Source organism: Capsella rubella, unplaced genomic scaffold (genome assembly GCF_000375325.1).
Source record: "Capsella rubella cultivar Monte Gargano unplaced genomic scaffold, Caprub1_0 scaffold_6, whole genome shotgun sequence".
Lineage (NCBI taxonomy): Eukaryota > Viridiplantae > Streptophyta > Magnoliopsida > Brassicales > Brassicaceae > Capsella > Capsella rubella.
Genome location: NW_006238918.1, coordinates 4,127,522 through 4,149,482, shown reverse-complemented (window position 1 = coordinate 4,149,482; position 21,961 = coordinate 4,127,522). Strand labels below are relative to the sequence as shown.

Genomic DNA, 21,961 nt, shown 5'->3' with positions numbered 1-21,961 from the left:
ACATATAATATATACTTTGGTAAATGGTTTCAACTTCAACCTCGGAGAACTATTTATCATCAATAAGATAATCACGTCTGCGCCACTGTCAAAATGATCTTCGTTCCCTTCTTCTACAAGGATTAAAAGTTTGACCAAAATAAAATTCCTAACTACATATGAATATTTTACTGACGTCCAAAACCAAAACCAAATGTAAATAAACTTTTACTTTTCTTTATCTCGCCAAGGAAGCAACAAAAATGAAGAATCAAGTTTACATCATAAGCTATATCCACGCAATTTTTAATAATATCTAACAATTTCAACCATATACCAATATGTGAAATATATCTCGCATGCAATGATGAATATGATTACATCAATTGAACTGTGATTATCGTTTAGTAATATTAGTACTATTCGCAATAGAACGAATAAAACTTTATGTGTACTAGTCATCAGGTTCAATAAAACTTAATGGAAACAACAACTCGTGCATGTTGTATATTCAAAACTCGGAAAAGACTTGTATGTAATTAAGAACCATTCTATCAAATTTTTAATTATTATTGTTATGGAGAACTTTTAAAAAAAAAAATATATGTGTGGATTTCAAACATAGTAGACTTTTGATTGATCAACTCAATAAAAAGAGATATTTATTATTATATATGCACGGATAAAATGACGTTCGCCTGAAAGAAAAACGTAAACCCTTATATGACGTATGTGGAAAAGAACAAGAAAATCGTAATCCCTACTTTTATGACATCATTCGTGAGAAAATATAATTGAAGATGAGATTCATTTGTTCGTAATCATAATCAATCTTCTATAATTCATCCATTAGTAAAAATTCTATGTTCGAATTCTTACGTCGGTGCATGCATCTCTCCTTTTTCTTTTTTTGTAAATAATCTACTTAAAAATAAATATCATGACAGCAAAATGAATAGTTGATTCTTACGTCAGATCACCAATAAGTCTTTCCTCCTTAATATATTGCAATGAGAATTTACTAAAAATAATGTTTGTTAATGCGCATTTCTAAAGCACTTTCAATAGTAAACGTTCTTTGTATACGTAGAGATCTAGCTATGATCCTTATCCATTTTACATATACATATGAATTTCTTCTTCTTCTTTTTTGTCTGTGATTTATTTATTACTCCTGAAAACACCCAGATCTGTAATAATGTTTATATATTTTAAGAAATACAATGAATTATGGGTACATATATATAATTCAAATTAAAGTCATAACTTAATAATGTGCGTAAATGTTGTAATTATGTAAAATGCTTAATATATATATACTTACGTGTCGTCTACGACACAGCTTCTCTTTTAACGATTAGGAGCGGGCCGCCTCTTTCGTCTTTGACTTCATACAGTCTGCCATAAATATGTCTATATAATATAGACTAATCTTTAATATGTTCTTTCACAAACAAGAAAAATCAATCTATCTTCTTTCTTGTTTTCGAATTTATCAGTTGTGGATCGGTCGTCTGTGTCGCTAGCTAGTAAAAACTCCACTGTTAAATATATATAGGTGAGAACATGGAGGGGTACGATAACGGGTCGTTGTATGCTCCATTTTTGTCGCTAACATCTGATTCGAAACCGGATCATAAGTTGCATCAAGGCGAAGAAGAAGAAGAAGACGGGCCAAAGTCTAGAAGATCATCAGAAGGTTGTTCGAGGAGCAATCTCGAGTCGAAAAAGAAGGGGAAGAAACAAAGGTATGCGTTTCAGACGAGGAGCCAAGTGGATATTCTTGATGATGGTTATCGTTGGAGGAAGTATGGACAAAAGGCCGTCAAGAACAACAAGTTCCCTAGGTTCGTTCCTTTTTCAATCTCTCTTCTTACTTCTCTTGATCCAATTGTTACCATATAACTCGTAACTTTATTTTTAGTGAGCATACATAAAAGATACAAAAACTAAGGCCTATACATACTGAATCAAGTTAGATTGATCTGTACTACTAGTTTGTAAACTTCGAATAATAATACATGGTCTTCATGATGATCATATATACACAGCAAGTAGACTCATGCCCTGATCTTTTTGTCAATATTAAAAAAAAAAAAAATCCTTAATTTGGGGAACAAAGTCATATATAGCATTCATATCAATTATCAAGATTCAAGTATATGTGGATTTAATTAGTTCTCATGGTGATTTAAATTGAAAGTGTTTTGGTGAAAAATTCATTTCATGACAGTTAATTCTTCTTCTAAAGAGACTAATTAGACAACAATTATTTTCAAATCAAATAATAATGTGTTTTGAAATTGTATAATAGTTTCTAACTTTGAACCTATACAACAAATGTACAGGAGTTACTATAGGTGCACATATGGAGGATGCAACGTGAAGAAGCAAGTGCAGAGATTAACAGCGGACCAAGAAGTGGTCGTGACAACCTACGAAGGTGTTCATTCGCATCCCATAGAGAAATCCACCGAAAACTTCGAGCATATTCTCACTCAAATGCAAATCTACTCTTCTTTTTAATTTATTTTTATTCTCTCTCTAATATTCTTATACACTACTTTTGTAGCATATTATAACTCTGAGAGATCTCATTGTTGTAAATTAGTTTTAAAAGAATAGAATGTGTTACATTTTTAACGCGTGTTGAAAAGAAAACAACAATGATCAACTACAGTTTGTCATCATGGTTGTATATAATATAAAGTTGTAGAGTTTAGAATATATACTTTTAAAAGAATTTTTTAACACTGTTTTCTAAAAGAATTATGTGTATGAGAAATAATGCAATTCTAGGTGTTGTTGTTAGCATTTCACAGTCTCGTACTAACCTGCCGAAAGTTGCAAGAAAAACTAGAGGATGAGCTATGGAATTCTGAAAGTTAGTTGTTAGAAATATGAATTGACAAGCAAAAGTCAGCAGTAGTTCAGCACTGATGTGTTTGAAACTTGAAAGTGAAATCAATTTATATAACAAGTAACAACAACAAAGGTGATTGGCTAAGAAATAAAAAAAAACTATGTTCTGCAGCTAAATCAAACAACCGTCTGCATCAGTTCTTCATGATCCGCTGTCATTTTCGCACAACACACATGTAAGGCAACCCGCTTCGTGCATGCATTAGCACAAACTTCTTTTTCAAGATTACGGATTATAAACCCTCAGCTTATAAAGTTTTGTCACTATGATTCTACAAAAAATATACAATCAAGCACTTTAAGACTAATGATATGACTTTAAACCTGTTATGATTTAATTTTCAGGGAATCTTTGGAAGACATCTCCAATTCTATCAGTCGTATAACTCATAGAGAAACTTAAAATCCACAATTCTGTACGAACAATATGACCGGCTAAGGTAGGGTGCCATCGATCCTTTTCATGTAGCTCTTGGTTGTGTTACACTTGTATACATAGTCATACATAATACATAGTATTGATTGGGTTTAAATCTGTGCAAATCACTAGAATTATATAATGCATCCGTTTGGATTTTTAGATTCAAAATTTGGACAAAAGCTTCTCAACTTAACATCCAGTTGCTAACACAAAACAGAAGGAGCTGATGAAACAAACAGCAGCAGCTTGATCTTAAAACTGTTTTTATAAATTTATTATTACCATGCTCCAAAAAACGTAGGCCCTCTTGACTTACAAAACATTCAAGAATAAAAAACCAAGATGCTGGAATCTAAGAAGTTTGGATTTTTAGATCCGAGCGGATTCTGCTTCCATATACTTACAAATCCTCTCCATAACCTCTCGTCCTTTAACGCTATTCTGCATGAATTTCTCGGCGCACTTCTGCTCAACTTTCTCAGCCATTGAGGCCAGAGCTGACAAGGGTTTGATCCTAATGCTTGTCTCCTGGCTACAAACTGTCCACGCTGATGGATTTTCTGGATGTGGATCATATCTTATCCTCTCCTCCACTTCAATGAACTTTTGAAGACTAATGTTCTTGGTTGTTAGCTGGATTTATAACCGTTTGTCCATATCCAAAAATAAGAACGAATCAAAATAATTAGACGTCTTTCTCCACCGTCACACCAGCTCAAATGATGTATTAACTATAATCTGAACACCCCTCTAAAGTTGCTATTTATGCCTTCTAACTATACAAGCAGATACATCATGCCAATCATACAGATTACAACAAACTATTACCAAATCTTACAAAGTGGGCATTAGTGTGATTGATTGATCTTTCAACTAACTAAGTGTTTCACCAGCTCTAATTAAGCTAAACTAACCAGGCATCTATGGTTGTTTATGCCTTGAAACTAGTAACAAATACTTTATCCCAATCAAGCTCCCTCTTTTACAGATTACAAACTTTGCAGTCAAAGCATAAAGAAAAGTACCTGCATAGAACGTGATTTGCCATCCACAACAGTTGATTCAACACAGTGACAGATGTCCTGGCCAATGATCCTGTGGAGAAACCATGGACCAGGAGCATGGATGGTGAGAGCACGTGTGGTGTGTAGTTTACCGGTCTCAGTGTCAAGTTTGCGGTTCAAGGTGTCGACTTCAAGGATGTGCGAGAGGATGCGTTTGTTTTCAGGGTCTGCAAACTTCCTCCATGAGGCTGCACTCACCCGCTCCCACGGATGCTTGTAGACATGCTCTTGTCTGTATGCTTTTACCATCAAGAATCTAAAATACCAAATACACCGAAGAACGTATCATAACCAAATTAGATTGAAATCTCGAATCTACATACATGAACCAATTTATTACAGCATATAAAAGGATTTCTCAGACAAGGATTTGCACTTTTAAGTGGGTTAGACAAAACTAGATCCAAACACAAAATGATTTGGTCCACAAAACATTGATTTCAGCTATGATGAAAAAGAACAATTTCGACAAAAATGAAGATGCTTTAAACGTTGATTCCCCAGATGAAAGATCAAATCAAACTCGGGTGAATTGGATTGGAATTTAGAGACACGCAATTTTGGCACTGTGGTGACAAAATTTGAAGAAACAGATGAAGGGAAGAAAGAAACGCACTGTATAAGTTTGACTCGAAGCTAATCAAAACTGGAATGTAATTGTGAAAGCTGGGAAGAGAGAAGTACCTAGAGAGATCAGGTCGACAAATTTCAAGATCTTGGTGAGAGCGTAATAACCCAAAAATGGAAGACGTGACGAGGGTAAATAGAGAAATGGAAAATCAATGGACAATGACGGTGTGGGAGACTCGAGACTTGCGGCTTCCGTCTACGAACCACGATGCTTCTCTCTTTCTCTCTCGTCGGCGGCTCACAAGTTTGGGCCTGTTTAAAGACCTGTAGAGAGACTCTATTGTTTTGGGCCTTTTCCTTTTCCTTTTTCCCCTTATAGTTATGGCCTTATATATCTGTGTTATTTTCATTTTGCTAGAATCTAGATTATGCAAAGCATGAATGATTTTTGACAGTTAGATCTTTCTTAAGCAATTTAAATGCTTCAGGGGATTCACTTCTCAGCCAATTGTACAAGGAATTAAAAAAGTTGGAAGTCATGATAAAATAACTTTGAGGGTCTTTTAATATCATATTATTGTATTGAGCGGTTTATATAGCAGTAACAAAATATAGACCAATTATCAAACAAAATCCACTTCATCTACACTGAGTCACTTTTAATCTAATCGGCATCTAGTTATTATATATATTATTATACAAGGCTGGTGGGCTAGCTTGAACCGGCCTGGTGAGAATGCCAGTGATGAAACTCCGGATTTCAGGTATGATTTGCTTGACTAACTTTGCAAACCTGCATTAGATAATCAAGTATTCCTCAATTAAGTGAAAGAATAAAGTTTAATTTCCAAAAACAAAGTGTAATGATGTTGAGATTTTTGCGTACCATAATTGAGTGCTGAGCTTAGTGAAATGCTCCAGAACGAAGAGTGTGGTAGCTTGTCTTAAGGCCACAGCATTAAATGTTTCCGCTAACTCATACATTTCTGGTATCTTATCAAGAGAGATTTCCTGCACAAATAATTTCCATTTTTTATATATATCTTTTTAAAAATACACAGAGATGAGTCCCTCTTCTCTGTCAAGATATAAATTAAGACCCTGGTCAAGCGTTTCTTACCTGTGCAATTTTGTATTCACATTGACGTTTGAGGCTGTGGAGAAGATATTGATCAGCTGCTACAAGCAGGTCTTTAGCCAGATGTTTGGTGATGTTAACTGTTCCTGTGTATATGTAACTCATCATAAGCTCAAACACTTCCCATCTTATGTTTGGGATCTCCACAATTGGGGCATTGCGTTCCTAAAACCAATTCACTAGTTAGTTGAGTGATGATGATATTGTGATGAGATCATGGAATATGTTACCACAATCGTAATTCAGATGCTTACCTTGTATAGACCATCAAACATTGCACGGAATATATCAGAGGATGCTACCAAGCAAATCTTATGAGCATAGAATTCTTTACCTACAATATGACATGGATACATATATTCAGTTAAAAAAGTTTTATATCATAGGTAGATTTAATGAAACATAAGTAGCATTAAAATGTTTTACCATCAATGAGGAATGTCACGTCGGACAAAGTGGAGTTGTTCACGAATTCTTGACCCAAAAACACCTTCAGTACAATAATCAATAACAAGTCAAGACCTCAGATCAGAAACTTTTTGATGCTTGAAAGACGAAATGAAAATTATTTACCCGTTGGGTGGGAGAGGCAGGAGCGGAATCCTCTGGTGCAAAAGATGCAACTTTTTTAGCTAATTCGTATAAAGCACTTGAACTATATCTCTGCTGCTTGACGCTTGAGAAATAGAGAAGTTCCAACAATAACTCTACTCCTGCATTAGTATCGCCTATAGATCAGAATCGGCAAACCAACAACAAAAAAGTTAAGAAGAAATAAAGTCTGAATATGAGATTCTTACCTTTGTTATCCATGAAAATTAATTTTCCATCTTTAGGGTCACAAAGATGTGCAAGAGCCAGAGCAATTCGTATTTTTATGGACTTCTCGGCTGTTCTCATCAGGTATAATAATTGGTTTAGTACCTGAGAAAAGTAGAACATCGAGGGATTAAAATCATCGCCAAACTTAATCGAGAACCAGAAGGTCAACAGAAATAGGTACTCACAGGTCCATGAATCTTGTTCTGTAGCCTCTTCAATGTCCGCACCACACAATCCTTAGTCGGCTGCAAAAAGAATACTTCCGATTAGAGTTTGATAATTCTATAGATTGTTTTACAAATATAAGCAGCTTAATGCATACTTCGACAGTGTATGTTTCATCTTGAAGCTTTTGAATACCCCCAGTCTTAATGAAATCTGCTACGTTTTCCTATTCACAGAAAAAAAATATTAAGCACTCATGGTATATCAAGTGAGAACAAAGTATAGATTTATGTAAAACTGTATATTGCGAGTATGGTATACCTCGTTATCAGCAAGGCCATACAAAGCAAATGCAGCATTGTGTTGCACAGTCCCCGCTTTCACATCAAGAAGATTTAATAACGAATTGATGCCTCCTCTATGTGCAATGCCAGCTTGATTGTGTGCGTCCTGCAACATTCAAAACATTAGAAATACAGTAAGCATAAAATTAGAAATTGTTCCTAATACACAAAAGGTCTGATAAAGAGGCAGATTCCAGAACTACAAAAACATTCACATACTAATTCAAAAACATAAATACCTGCGCCAATCGACCAAGAGCAAAAGCTGACATTTCCACGACCTGCACATCTGATGATTCAAGCATCTTGATCAGTGGTGAAATGGCACCTCTCTGGCCAATGTGCACCTGCATGATCATGTTGCATTGAATGAGCATATGCTAAGATTATAGACTTATAGTCTAGCGTATCAAGGAGACAAGTTCATACCTTGCAATCTGAATCAGGCGCAGCAAATTGGCCTATTAATAATGCTGCCTCTCTTTGTGTTTCCAAACAAGTAGAGCTGCAGCAGTTTATCATAGCCAACAGTTACAAACCATATTTGAATTTTTAAGATTAAAAATCTGTTTCAGCAGAAGTAAAAGGGAAGAAAGATAAGAAAGCATACCTAAGTAAACCAATTACTGATTGTAAGGCACCAACACGGATAACCTCTTTCTTAATGTCAGGAGATGAATGGACAAGATTTCCGATTGCTCCAATCTACAAAAGTCCATAGTATATTAGAAGGAACTGAGCAAAGCAAACCAATTGCAACAGTCTACAGCGAGATAAAGAACCAACCGCTTCACCGTGCACAGAAGAATCTTCTGATTGAAGCATCAATACAAGCGTGGGCAAAGCATTCAACTCCACAATCTACATAGTTGACTATAATGTGAGTAGCATGCCTCTTACAAGACAAAACAAAACATCAAAGCAGTAAAAACATACTTGGATCTTGTTCTCGTCGTTTCTAAAAGAAACTGTCCGCAAAGCCCCTGCTGCAGCCCTCTGTACTTTCTCATCCGGATAGTTTAGAAGCTCGACAAGTGGTGGAATGCCACCTTCAACCCTGAAATGTATTTATCAAAGGTGTTAACGAAAACATCATAGTCAATACCATAACCAATAACGAATATCAGACACTACTGGTACCTTATGTCTTTTTTAATCCTTGGATTGTCATGAGCAATATTAGTGATAATATCAGCGGCTCTCCGAATAACAGCATTAGCAGCCGTGCATCCAGAACAAATAACCCGTCGCTCCAACAACTTCACGGTGGGAACTATAGCTCCAGCATCCACAATGAGCTGCTGGTAATTAGGCTATTTAACAAAAAAAAGAAGAAGCTAACATCAGCACAAAATGAATCTAAGATAGTTGCAACTCGTCAATTTCGCCATTCTTCCAAGAGAGATTGAAACTGGACAACTTTGAAGACGAGTTACCTGAACCGCAGCAATAAGTGCAAGAGCAACAGCACAATCTTTCTCTAGCTTATGCTTGCAAGATTTGGGAACATCAGCGTCAACTTCGTAAGACCACGGCGATAAATATCTCACCAACGCAGGGATAGCCCCATTTTCAACGATGATTTCCACATTTTCGTCTATATAAACAGATAAGTTAAACAAATTAAGCCAAAATCCGCAACTGAGCTCAAATAACTATGAGCTTGAGCGAAACAATTGCCAAGTAGAATCCAAAATCGTTGAGAAATGATTCAAAATCGCAGAGTATCACATAACGTTGAGCAACTCAAGGAGCCACAACACCGTACAAAAAAATCGTACGAGTAGCAAGCAAGGAAAGCGAATCGAGTTCGATATAACCACCGATGAAGAGGAAAAGCAAAGAAGAGTAAGGTACCGATTTTAGCCAGGTCGGCGATATCACCAGCAGCGTCTTCGACATCTTCGAGATCAGGTTCATCGTCTGAGAAGATGGAGTCAAGAACCTCGACGTGGCGACGGATCGCGGCGGTGAGACTTAGCTGTTCCTCGTCAACCTCGGTAAATTGCTTGACGACTGGAGCAACATCTGAGGTGAGACAGCGTTTTCGCTTCAAGTTTCTGGCGAGGAAGCTTGTGGATCGCTGACGCTTCGGGTGTCTCTCCATGTTCGCGGATGGGTAGAGTCTTTGAGATCTGACGGAGAATTTGAGAGGCGCTCTGAGAGATAACGAGAGAAGATTTGAGAAGAGGCCTTTTTTGTTTTTCTTTATAATACCAAAGCGTTGTGGCGCTTCAGGGAAATTTTGTTTTTCGTTTCGGAGGCAACTTGAAATTGTTCCCTCGTGTCGTTCCCTCTTGGAGGGAATTTAATATTCTTCTTCCCTTTTAGATTTTTAGTCAAAAGCGTATTTATTTCTTTTGCCCATTTGGAACTAATATTAAATCCTCCTTGTTCAAACCACAAAATTGAAATAAAGGACAGAAAAAAAAATGGTGAAATTATCATATGATATCTAGTCTTGTTTGCCTCAAAATTTTGATTATTCAATAAGAATTCTAATCAAGTATTTGGATATTATACTTCTTTGATCAATCGAAATAACAATCTTCGTCTCAAATATATTGATTTTAATGATCATATATTCATATTATTTTACATGCTTTTCTGAAATTTATATAAACAAGGTAACGTGATCAACACGTTTTTTGTTTTTTAAAAATGTTCCCGCGTTTCTTTTGTAGAGAATTTGTTTTCCAGTTTTGTTTTTCAATAGTAAAAAAAACAAGTTAACGTGATCAACACGGTTTTCATTTTGAAAATGTTTTCGCGTCCCTTTCGAGGATATTTTTTCATTTTTAGTTCTTCGCTCGTAAACAAACTTTTTTTCTTTAAAATATTGTCCAAGCACACGAATTATATATTACAAAAAAAAATCGTGCTAACTAATGATTATATTTTGCTTCAAAATTTTGAATATTTAGGAAAATTCTAATCCAGCTTAGCTTCTTCATTCATCGAAAAAAAATCTTGAATTCACATATCTTGATTTTAATGACCAAGTATTCATATACAAAAATACAAAATACATTATAACTACCAAAAATTTTGTAAATATATTTTTATAAGTTGAAAATATATAATTTATGTCGATAAGGTAACGTGATCAACACGTTTATCTGTGATATTTTAACTTATCATTTCTTATTGTTTGGAGCGTGAAATCTCATTCTCGGTTTGTTTTTCTTTTCAATTGTTTGTAGAATGACCATATTTGTAATACATTACTTTCTTTGGGTACAACATTGGTGACTTTCTTAAATGGTTTTAGCTAGTCCACTAAATTGGATTATTGGTGCCATACTCCTATACTTGAACTCGACTTAAATGAAGCCAATTGCTACAAATAATCAAATCATAGTTTTTTTTTACATATTTTGTAAATTTATATAAATAAGATAGCGTGATAAAAAAACAAAGGTAACGTAATCGACACGTTTTACGCTCTGTGGTGTAGATACGAAAATTCTTTTTAATTCAACACATTTGTAATACGTTACTCAATTTACTGGAAGAAAAAGTCGTGATATTTTCTCTAGTGGTTTTGGCTTGAGCTAGACTTAAACGAAACCTATTGATATATATAATCATATAAGCAGCAAATAGCCGCCTGATTGTTGAGCCCCGAGCTTGCCTATTAATTCACAAGCCATACAATCATAATTAGTTGGGAAGAAGCCTAACAAACCCGATGCAATGTCGAGATCACGGTCTGATTTCTTTGATACTTTCATGCTTGTGATAAAAGTGGAAGAGCGTTGTTATGCAACGGCTTATCTCCTACATGAAGGATACAATTTATGTTCTGATCTCTTAATCCGATTTTCTTTTTCTTTATTATTTATCTTTTTTTTTTTTTTGTGATTGGTTTGTATGGTTAAAGTAAACCGACTGAATTGTACTTTACATTTAATTGAACCAGAACCTTCGGATTTACTAAGAGGTTCTCTCGATTCCCATTATATCTGAAGGGTGTTGTAGGGATGGTTCGTGATAATAATTCTGGAGGTTCGAGTAGGCCATACCGTAGTCTGAAGTCTCTCATCCAGATTACATGAGATGCAGAGATGGTGGATGATACTTAAACGGATTCTCAATGGTTGAAGCGAGAGCGGCAATAGTTTCATCTTTTGGAATCATTCTGAGTTTTGCAGTGATGTTCTTCCTAAATTCTCGTTAAGAACGAAGTTGTTAAAATCCACCTTCATGTTTGTATTCCATTTTTGTTGGTAACATTAAACAATCTTTTTGGAAGGAAGCAATCTTTTGATATTTTTGTGATGTTGTAGGGCTTTATAAAAGTTGAGTCTGATCAATGGGAATATGAAAACGATGATTCTGTGAGAGGTAAACCTGAGTTTAATAAGAGGATACAGAAGCGGTTCCTGGCTAGTCTATCCCCTGAAGCTTTTGTTTTTAAGAGACCAGCAGAAGCAGCTAGAGTAGTAGAGAGAACCAAACTATACAACGGAGAGAGCTTTAGCAAAGAATCTTTCAAATCTCACTTTATAAATAATCACCACTCTTCTTCTCCTTCCTTCTTTCTCTATTCATTGTTTAACCTGTTTCTTCTTCTGCAATAATCCTTTTGTTAGAAAATGAGGCCAGAAGTTGTTCTGTAATCTTCAGCATTGTTGTAGACTTGTAGTTAACAAACGTGAAACCTCACAAATAAAAGGAGTGAATGTTCGTAATTACCAGTTTTTATTTTTTTTTTTATCTCTAGCAGTTTTTTTTTTTTTACACATTTTAAAATCAAGAAGGAAAAAAAAAACAGAACAGGGGAGCTAGTAATGATTGGAGCTCGCGTCTTTTTTATCACGACACCACTACAGAGATCATCAATAACCTTCTTCTTCCCCAAGATCCCGACCCGACCCGTTTCCAGATTTTCGCCCGCTACTAGACCACCCATCGTCGCCATGAGCACCACCACCACTAACAAAAGCCAAGAGGAACTCGATTCCATTTTCAAGCTGAAACGGGTCGTCCGGTCCACTGTTCGCAAATCCCTAAAAGCCATGGACCCTTCTCTCCGAACCCAACAAGGTTCCATCTTTTTTTCTTTCTCGTTCCCCTTATATTTTTTATTTTTATTTTGTTCTTCAAACAGATAGTAAGCTCAGGTTGCCTTGAATTGTAGATGATGCTATTCAAAAGACTGTTCTTGAAGCTCCTTGGTTCAAATCATGTCGGGGTTTGTGTGCTTACATTAGCTGCAAGTCGCTCAACGAAGTCGACACTTCTAAAATCCTGTCTGAGATTCTTCAACATCCTGGTACTTCTCTCTATTTGGAATTTTCATTGTCATGAGATTAATAAGAATGTTGAGTTCTCCTTTGTACCAATCAAAATTGAAAATGGAAGCCTTTTACTGTTTGATCACTCATCACTTGGCTTACTAGCATATCCCTCATTATTAGGACAAATGAGATTACATTTCTCTGTATACTCAATGCCTTTAATAAGTTTGGAAATTGAGATATGCCAGTAGCAGAACCAAACTAAAGAACCTAACATAGGGATGAAAATGTTATAAGTCACTTTGCACATTGTCTCTCATGAGTTGCCTATTCCATATTTTGTTGTTATTTCGATTCAGATACTATGTCTACGAAAAAGCTATATGTCCCTAGGGTGGAGGATAAGAACAGTAACATGCGAATGTTGCATATATCTCATATGGAGGACCTCATTGCAAATTCGATGAACATTTTGGAACCAGCTCCTGTTGATGCCCAAGGGAACGAGCGTGAAGATGGTAGTCTTCTTTTTTCTATGTTGCCACCACTATAAGCTTCACATAATGAGTGCAAGTCCCCACTCTCTTGAAACTAAAACCTTTTTTTTAATCTATTGACAGTGTTGCAAGCAGATGAACCCATCGATTTGTTCATCTTGCCAGGTATGAAGGAACCGTTTCATTTCCAAAACTTTTCCTTATCCCTGTATCTAAGCAGCTTTTATCATCAAATCCTTGTGTCCAGGTCTTGCGTTTGACAGATGTGGACGACGTTTAGGTCGTGGAGGTGGGTAAGTTTTGCATTGACCTTAAGTTTTCTTTCCATAATGTATCTATACTTCTATAGATTCATACTGAGGCTACTGCTGAAAATCTAAAAGCAGTATCATATCTGAACAATATGAAGCTTTCACTGAGTGTTTTTTGCCGTTGGATTATTGTAAAGAGATTACACAAATATAAGTCTCACTGCTTCCCTTACCTTCTGTAATTACACATAATCTTGCCATCCCCACAGAATGTAGTTTGATACTTGCCTAGAAATTGTTTGTCACGCTCTAATCTTACCTTCTACTTGTTTATATGGATAAATCATATGGGTAAAAGCTACTACGACACTTTCTTGAAGAGATACCAGGACCGTGCGAAGGATAAGGGTTGGAGATATCCACTTATGGGTATAGACCACAATCAAACTGATACTACAACAGGTTTTCAATAGAAAGATAAGCTAATCACTGTTCTCTTTTCCCTACGGCAGTTGCATTGTCATACTCGCCTCAAATTCTTGAAGATGGAAGTATTCCTGTAACACCGAATGATGTTCTGATCGATGCCCTTGTGACACCTTCTGGTGTAGTTCCCATTACCCCTCGTGCTACTGAAATGTACGCCACAATTATTTTTGCTTTCTCTTAGATCTTTTATTTTGTAGCTGACTGTGTTGTCTGATTCTCTATGTTCTTAGAATGTGAGCTCAGGAGCTTGTGTTTGGAGCTGACACTCGGATAATATGTTGGGAGGCACTTGAATTTGCTTATTCAATGTCAGCTTCTGTAATTGCGACTAAAATATTTTACTATACTCGGTTTGAGTCTTGTTCTTGTATGATGAGATATGAAAGAAGTTTAATCCAATGGTCTCTCACCCGTTTATTTCATATCAAGTTTTCGTGTGATAACAAGCTTTTTTATTGCACAAGATGATACTGGTTCTTATGTTCTTTTCTTGAGCTTTGCTCATGGGAATTTATCTGTACTCTCAAATCTTTATTCAATGTAAAAACAAAGTAGTGAAAACATCAGTCTTTCTTATCTTTTTAAAGTATTACAGCCATACACATATAAGAGTGTAGTCCTTTTTCCTCTTCCTTTCTATAAATAGCAAAACAAAAGTAGGAAGGAAAACTAGGAGGAACAAGAAAGCATGCAAACGCCTGGTCTATAAGCCCAGGCTGGAGGCAACCGAGCATATTTCTCCATCCCCGGCTGTTCCTCATAAGGCCGTTTCATTAGACGGATCAAATTGTTGACTTCTGAGAAATCACCTTGTTCAGCTGCATCTATGGCGCTTTGGCACAGATAGTTCCTCAGAATGTACTTTGGGTTCACTGAATCCATTATTGCTTTTCTTTCTTCATCTGATACCTCACCACCACCCACCTGCAAATTTAAATCCACACACAAATAGGAGTTCCATAAGCCAGGGAGATACAGCCATACAGGGATAAACTGTGTAATTGTAACTTTGTGGAAAGCACAATTAGAGTTTAAGAAAAACTGGAGACTGAATCTTTGAGGGAAAAAATATAAGAATTTTTTTAAAATACCTCTTGTATATAGCTTCGCATCCATTTGATCCATGCTTCTTTTCTCTCCTTTCCAATGTCCAAGAGGACAGCTTTTAAGGGTTTTAACAACTCATTTTCAGGTGTGTTGGGATTTGCTTTTACATTTGCAAGAAGCCGGAAGAAATTTGTGTAATCAACTTTATCAACAGACATATTGTTCAGAAGTTTACTAATGACCTCCTTGTTATACTTGGAAAGACCAAGCTTCTTTGACATTATGGCCTGATACTCATCCATAAATTTATCACCGTACCTGAATCACAAGTCCCTCAGCTACTTAGTTAGTTCCTAATTTGTAGTTAAGAAGAAAGCTCCAAATAAATAATGACAAACAAAGTTACCTCTCCATGGCGTAATTCGCCTCCTTTTGATTTATCAGCTGAGCAACCGCCAAGGTCTTAGAAAATTGAGCAATATTCCACAAGCCGATATCAGGCTGATTTGCAAAACAATATCTTCTTCCTGGGAGATCCGTCGTGTTTGGGGTGTAACTTGGATCAAAAGCATCCAAGAACCCAAATGGGCCATAGTCGATGGTTTGACCCAAAATGCTCATATTGTCGGTGTTGAGCACACCATGGGTGAAACCTACACCTTGCCATCTGGCAACTAAGGTAGCTGTACGCTCAGCAATTTCTACGATCCATGCTAATATTATACAAAAACAGACGAGTTAGTTCAATCTTGGCCATTGATACAACCATTGACGATAGCAAAAGTATAGTAAGATATACAAGTGTCAATGCTGATTCAGAAAAGCAAAAACTGGCATCTCATGTAGCATTTTAACGAATACTCCATTAGGTAAATACCTGCATACTTGTTGGAAGTTAGATCCACAGCCGAATCATCTTCATCACCAGTTTTGAAAGATAAGCTATCGCTTCTATCCATGCTCTCTATGTGAGGGAAATGATGTCTAATGGCATAGTCTGCTAACTTCCGAACAATATCAAGATCCTCTTTTCCTCTAGAAGCATGTAGTTGGTATGACCCAAAGCGGAGAAATGACTGCGAAACCCTGCAAACGATAGCGCCAGGTTCTTCCTTTGGATTGCCACTGAAAACGCACAATGCAAAACAATAAGAGTAGTCAACCACCTAGAAGCATAATTTATAAATAAAACTTTCTCTACTGGAGGCTTAGTCAATCATGGCCATGTGCAGTCCCAAATTCTATGAGGCCTCATTTTCTTTAAACTTGTCGGAGACGTGAATTTTTTAAGGAGGAAGAACATAACAAAGGAACAAGTTAGACAATGTTGGAAGGTTTTGGACATACTCATAAAACATGTCGCGAGTGACATCTTGACCTGTGGTGAGAAGACAAAGGGCACGCGTTGTAGGGATTCCAAGACAATGCATAGATTCACTGCAAAGGAACTCTCTGATGCTACTACGGAGCACTGCAAGCCCATCAGCAAAACGGCTATATGGAGTCCTACCCGCACCTTTAAGCTGAAGTTCCCACCTTTCATTTTTGGAGTTCAAAACTTCTCCCAGAGTTATGGCACGACCATCACCAAGTTGTCCAGCCCACATGCCAAACTGGTGTCCTCCATAGCATTGAGCATAAGGCATTCTGTGACAAAAATTTATCAATATCTGAGTATAGAGACTTTGGATTAAGAAGGTTGCACTAAAATTCAGATTTGGATAAGGGACACTTACGATCCTGGCAAAGGTTTAGCACCGGATAACATGAGAGGGAAATCTGGCCTTTCAAATCTGAAAGTTCAACAGAATTTTGCGTTTCAGTCAAAAGTAAAAAGAGAAAAGGCTTTCGAAATAGCAGCTAATATTAAGGTGTAACACTCTTAAGACTTTAATGTCACAATTTCATATTATATGAGACATAAATGGACCAAACTGAGCCAAATTCTCTGATAACCGTGAAGGTGAATTGGAAACAATGGCATCAATTCTAACGAATATTTGCTATTTGTGTCTAAGTCAGTGAAAAACCAATTATCTTCAGCACCAAACAACACTCAGACTTTAGTCTGACCAATGGTACAGAATCAAACTCACTCTTTAGGATCCAAATCCAAAAGCTCTGCAACAGAATCAGACCATGCTACAAGTTGAGGATCATCTACTTGCACTGATGGGGAGACTTTTGAATAGCAAGCATGCAATACCTGCACATTACAATAACCAATCAAAATCCGGATGCCCAAGTGGGAATTATATTAATGAGTACTGAGACATAATGTCCCTAAGGAACGCAAATGTAGATAGCTTCCAATTTTTACAGTCTTCAAATGGGCAAATAAGAAGCAGAGAAAAATTCAAATAAAATAAAATCTTCAGCCTGAGTACAATCCACTCTACCAAAAGTAGAAAATACCAACTTCACCGAATAAAACACAGAAAATATAAATTTTTTCTATAAACATAAAAAGCAAATCAGCAATTCTCTTATTATCTCCGTTCAAGATCGAATTATACCTCACGCGAGATAACATCGGTTCTGGGATCACCAGGCAGTTCCTTAACAAAGGAGTGGTCCCAATTAAAATCTTCAAGCTTCCGTTTAACCTTACCACCTTCATCAACAGCTCCCAGAGTTTGATTCTGCAGATCTTTCGCTAAAGAATCAGCAGCTGAATCCGTTACCGGCGTCGGAGACGAAGAAGAAGCCGGAGAAGATTCCATCCGACCGAAGGAAGAAGATCGAGAAGGGGTTAGTCGGAATTGTCGGCGAAGAGAGGGACAAAAAGGGATTTTTGAAGTTGAGCTGAAGAGATGAAGCGGTCGGAGGTGGAAGAGAGACGACGGACAACACACACGCAACAACATTTCTTCTTCCTTTTTCGCTTCTTCACATTTTTCTATTGAAACCTGTTTAATTTTTCAATTTTGGACCGAACCGACCTTCCTTGGTTTTCCCCGGATCATATCGATTTCAAAATATCGGTTTACTTATTATTATTCTGTTGTTTGTACTTTGTGTATCTGTATGACCAACACGAATATGGTTTTGTCTGAAATTGTTTTGTAACACACAGTACTGTTGGTATGAAAGCGAACCAAAATCCGGGTTTAAGACAGAACCAAAAGAGATAGGAAGTGAAACGACAAAAGTTGCCGTCGTTCGTGTAACTCAAACCAACCTATCAACTGAGAAAAAATTAGGGCACAAAATAATGTGGTTTCACGTCCGCGACTCATAGATCCTTCGGAAAATTCATCACGATTTGTTAATTCTCCAATTTCCGCGGCGTTTCCTTGTTGCTTCCTGGAGATCTAACGTTTGTGAATTCCAATTGGGCCGAGAGATCATTCCTACAAGAGTTCGTCCTTGTTCTGATCTTGTGATTTTATAGATTTGTGTTGTCTGCTTTGCTTTCTCGCTCAAATCTATGATCTTTCGGGAGTAATTTTCTCGATGGTTGATCAAAGATTTCGAGAATAGATCGAAAAGAAGGTATTTTGCTTTTTTTTTGTCTTACATTCTTCCTCCGCAATTTAAGTTTTGTTCATCTTGAAAGCTACCATTGATGTGCCTCGTTTCGTCGGAAATTAGGGTTTAGGAAAGTGTTGTTCTTTGGTTAGAAATATTTTTTTTTCATATAGTTAGTAGAAATTCAATTTCTTTAATGTTCAGAAGGAACGAGCTTGCAATGAATTTTCTTGATTGTTGGAATTTCTGTGTAGCTTGAGCTTAAGAACTTTGACCTGCGTTTTGGATAGTGTAATTTGCTGTGTTGAGGTTTAAAATTCAAAAGTTAGTGCTTTTCGTGCTCTTGAGCGTTCCAGTTTTGACCTGAAAAGTGAACAAGGTCTTAGCATGCTTTGCATGAGAGTGAATGTGTTTTGGCTTTCTCCTCTTTTTGAAGTTATTTTCTTTGGTTTTGCAGCTCGTGCTTTGGTACAACAGCCAACTGGACAGGTCTCATCCCACGTTTTGAGTTCTTAGGTTCCCTGTAAAGAATATAATCAAGAGGACACAGATGGATTACCGACCTTCTGATAGTAGTGGTCAGTCTTATGTTCTTTCAGTGATTTTCAGTCTAACCGTTTCCTAACTACTTTGCTGTCAGTTTTTGTCCCTAACCTCTCTCTTGTCCTGTCCCCAGTTGGGGCTTTTATTTTTGTAAATTTGTTCAATGCTTCTTCGGCTAAAAGTAAAGTTTATTTTGCTTGAGTTTTCTTCTCCTTCATTGTTGTTTACTGACTCTTTTTTTTTCCCGTGATTTAGTATGTTTGATTGTATAACTGTATTTGTTTCTTGATATGTTGTTTTCTGCCGGAACTCAGGTACGGATGATGACCTGCCACCATCTCATCAAGGTAGATACCAAAGAACCACCAGACCTGCCGGCAATGGAAGGCCTCCAGGTCTCAGTTCTGCTCCTTTATCGCGGGTGCACAATGATATGGAAACTCAAATTCATCTCATTGAGCAAGAAGCTTATAGCTCAATACTCCGCGCATTTAAAGCTCAGTCTGATGCTATTACCTGGGTACTTATTTTACTTGTTTTCTCATTAGTTATTCCATGTTTATTTAACTTCACTATCTTATCGAAGATAAGCTTATCTTTCTTCCTTTTTGTTCTTCTTGTTCCTTTGGCTGGAAAAACAAATATTCAGGAGAAAGAAAGTTTGATCACTGAGCTCAGAAAAGAACTTCGGGTGTCTGATGAAGAACACAGAGAGTTGTTATCAAGGGTTAACGCTGATGAAATGATCAGGCGAATAAGGTCTGTTTTTTATGTGATTAGTTACTAATACATCTCTGCAATCTATTAAAATCAGCTTTTTTAGCCAACAAGGTTAATTGAAATCATGTCAGGGAATGGAGAAAGGCAAACAGCATTCAGTCCAGTGTTCCTCAACTGGTTCATGATGCTCCGAGCCCAGCTGTATCAGGATCACGTAAGAAACAAAAGACATCACAATCAATCGCCTCATTAGCGATGGGGCCACCATCTCCTTCTATGCACCCTTCAATGCAACCATCATCATCTGCAATCAGACGGGGAGGTCCTCCACCAGGTCCAAAGACCAAGAAGCCGAAGACAGTAAGTCATGATGCTACATGACTCTAATTGTTGTTATCGTGAATCGTCTTCTTATATTCTTCTTTGACTAAGGGATGAGAATATTTCATTCTTTGTGCTCGTTGAAGTCGATGCAGTACCCACCTCCAGGCATTGCTGGAAGGCCCCAGGCTGGTGCTTTAACAAATGAACCAGGTGAATCAGGATCATTTGACCCGTTGGTTGGAAGGAAGGTATGGACGAAGTGGCCTGAGGACAACCATTTCTATGAAGCTGTTATAACTGACTACAACCCTGTTGAGGTATCCTATCTTTCAGTTCTATATATTTGTGTTTAGTGCCAAATCTTTGTTTTCTGATTTTATATATCTCCTTTTTTCCAACATTGATTAGGGGCGGCATGCTTTAGTATATGATATTAACACTACGAATGAAACTTGGGAATGGGTAAATCTTAAAGAGGTAATTATGATTTCAGTTTTCCTTCTTGTCTTTTATACCTTTCACAGTTGTGCAGAAGATTGCTATATCGTAGAATTTGGAGACACCTTGAATTGTTGTCTTATTCTATTATGTTTATGATTTCGATGGTCCTTTACTTGACATGGCCTGCACGTCAATGAGAGGCTTTTCAGTTTATATACTAATTTCAATCCATTTCGACTCTGCACATTAGAATCAATAGATTAGTTTTATGTGTTCACTTCCACCTAAGTTCAATCATGACTTTATATATCATAGATATCCCCGGGAGATATTAGATGGGAAGGCGAGGATCCTGGAGTTTCTCGTAAAGGAGGACATCCTGGGCAAGGCCGTGGAAATACAAAATCCATGGCTCGTGGTGTTCCCACAAGCAATGCGGGTGGTAGAGGTAGGGGAAGCATGAAGATGCAGCAACCCAAGACACAAAATGGCATTGGGAAGAAAGCTTTAGGCGACATTGAAATTCTCCACACTGATACATTGATAAAAGAGGTAAATCATCCAAGGTTTTCGATATGAAAAAATGAATGTTTGCAATTGTTATGATCTATCACTTTTGTTTTTTGATCAACCATCTGACTATCTGAGCATCACTTTGTTTATATTTGTAACAGGTAGAAAAAGTTTTTGGGTCAGTTAACCCCAACCCAGCAGAGGTAGAGAAGGCAAAGAGAGTGCTGAGAGTAAGAACCAATACATGTGTTGTTGAATCTGGTCGTTTACTCCACAGTATCATGAAAAGAGAAGCTGACTAATTTGTGCTACTTGGAAATTGTAGGATCATGAACTAGCTCTTATGGATGCAATCGCAAAGCTTGAAGAAATATCAGACGGAGAAAGCGGTAATATTTGATAGGGCCGTTCTAAATCTCCTCAGGTTTGCATCTTTCGTCTGCTCTTTGGATCAATGTGTTTTGATAAATTGAAGTTATAATGTGGCTGCGGTTTAAATGCAGATGATGGAGCCGGAGCATTAGACTTGCTATAAGGTGTTGTAGATGGTGGTGGCGAAATGTGAAGTGAGGGAGATTTCGAAACTTGTATGGATGGCAAAATGTATTTTGTTTAGGGGGGAGGATTTGATGACATTTGTGTGCCACATAACTCCAGTAACTGGATTTGGAAATTAGGGTCTTAAGCATTGTAAAATCCATAAGACTTCATATAAATGTAGAATGTTGCAGAGACGAGATGATGTGCAAAACTCTACTATTAGGTTGAGATTGAGCGACTACGAAATATATTACTAATGTATACTATTAGAAACATTAATTACTAGATCAACCCTATTTTTTATCTGAAGTAGAAAAGCAAAGCATTTTTCGGAGATCTCAGTTCTTAGCAGAAATTTTTTATTGACAAGTCGAAACAATTGAATATCTTATTTTTGAACAAAAAAGAAAATAAATATAAATTGAAATTTAGTGATTAAAAAGACATTATTACATAA

At 36.8% G+C, this 21,961-nt stretch overlaps 6 protein-coding genes across 7 annotated transcripts; 3 read left to right on the top strand and 3 right to left on the bottom strand.

The window, feature by feature from the left end:
* Window positions 1-1,397: 1,397 nt before the first annotated feature.
* On the top strand, window positions 1,398-2,653 carry LOC17882890 (probable WRKY transcription factor 75). Its single transcript, XM_006286335.2, has 2 exons — window positions 1,398-1,826; window positions 2,328-2,653. Exons 1-2 carry the CDS (start codon window positions 1,546-1,548, stop codon window positions 2,503-2,505), a joined length of 459 nt encoding a protein of 152 aa, XP_006286397.1. The 5' UTR covers window positions 1,398-1,545; the 3' UTR covers window positions 2,506-2,653.
* Window positions 2,654-3,546: 893 nt separating this feature from the next.
* On the bottom strand, window positions 3,547-5,247 carry LOC17881576 (protein slowmo homolog). The gene is made up of 3 exons (XM_006288686.2): window positions 5,071-5,247; window positions 4,348-4,642; window positions 3,547-3,955 (listed from the first exon to the last, which is right to left on the bottom strand). Exons 2-3 carry the CDS (start codon window positions 4,633-4,635, stop codon window positions 3,692-3,694), a joined length of 552 nt encoding a protein of 183 aa, XP_006288748.1. The 5' UTR covers window positions 4,636-4,642; window positions 5,071-5,247; the 3' UTR covers window positions 3,547-3,691.
* A 245-nt stretch (window positions 5,248-5,492) lies between these two features.
* On the bottom strand, window positions 5,493-10,671 carry LOC17884012 (ARMADILLO BTB ARABIDOPSIS PROTEIN 1). The gene is made up of 19 exons (XM_006287052.2): window positions 10,654-10,671; window positions 9,283-9,721; window positions 8,862-9,022; window positions 8,566-8,738; window positions 8,362-8,482; window positions 8,212-8,286; window positions 8,036-8,130; window positions 7,855-7,930; window positions 7,665-7,772; window positions 7,403-7,531; window positions 7,239-7,307; window positions 7,102-7,161; window positions 6,895-7,018; window positions 6,668-6,807; window positions 6,521-6,584; window positions 6,349-6,428; window positions 6,077-6,259; window positions 5,843-5,967; window positions 5,493-5,749 (listed from the first exon to the last, which is right to left on the bottom strand). The coding sequence occupies exons 1-19, from the start codon at window positions 10,669-10,671 to the stop codon at window positions 5,632-5,634; spliced, it is 2,358 nt and encodes a 785-aa protein (XP_006287114.2). The 3' UTR covers window positions 5,493-5,631.
* Window positions 10,672-12,193: 1,522 nt separating this feature from the next.
* LOC17881858 (5-formyltetrahydrofolate cyclo-ligase, mitochondrial) lies at window positions 12,194-14,327 on the top strand. Of its 2 annotated transcripts, XM_023780265.1 has the most exons (8): window positions 12,197-12,474; window positions 12,569-12,703; window positions 13,028-13,186; window positions 13,289-13,330; window positions 13,413-13,458; window positions 13,775-13,845; window positions 13,929-14,055; window positions 14,136-14,327. In XM_023780265.1, exons 1-8 carry the CDS (start codon window positions 12,219-12,221, stop codon window positions 14,140-14,142), a joined length of 843 nt encoding a protein of 280 aa, XP_023636033.1. In that variant the 5' UTR covers window positions 12,197-12,218; the 3' UTR covers window positions 14,143-14,327. The 2 variants fall into 2 exon arrangements, 1 of the variants encoding a protein (XP_023636033.1); XR_002833212.1 differs by lacking the exon at window positions 14,136-14,327 and having other exon boundaries at window positions 12,194-12,474; window positions 13,413-13,454; window positions 13,929-14,026.
* Window positions 14,328-14,457: 130 nt separating this feature from the next.
* On the bottom strand, window positions 14,458-17,867 carry LOC17881689 (UPF0061 protein azo1574). The gene is made up of 8 exons (XM_006287203.2): window positions 17,469-17,867; window positions 17,049-17,158; window positions 16,689-16,745; window positions 16,300-16,599; window positions 15,830-16,077; window positions 15,359-15,665; window positions 14,997-15,270; window positions 14,458-14,829 (listed from the first exon to the last, which is right to left on the bottom strand). The coding sequence occupies exons 1-8, from the start codon at window positions 17,817-17,819 to the stop codon at window positions 14,575-14,577; spliced, it is 1,902 nt and encodes a 633-aa protein (XP_006287265.1). The 5' UTR covers window positions 17,820-17,867; the 3' UTR covers window positions 14,458-14,574.
* Window positions 17,868-18,144: 277 nt separating this feature from the next.
* LOC17881668 (protein EMSY-LIKE 3) lies at window positions 18,145-21,791 on the top strand. The gene is made up of 11 exons (XM_006286623.2): window positions 18,145-18,447; window positions 18,881-19,001; window positions 19,281-19,486; window positions 19,616-19,725; window positions 19,818-20,046; window positions 20,154-20,327; window positions 20,419-20,487; window positions 20,767-21,003; window positions 21,126-21,194; window positions 21,290-21,388; window positions 21,468-21,791. Exons 2-10 carry the CDS (start codon window positions 18,974-18,976, stop codon window positions 21,362-21,364), a joined length of 1,197 nt encoding a protein of 398 aa, XP_006286685.1. The 5' UTR covers window positions 18,145-18,447; window positions 18,881-18,973; the 3' UTR covers window positions 21,365-21,388; window positions 21,468-21,791.
* Window positions 21,792-21,961: the final 170 nt, after the last annotated feature.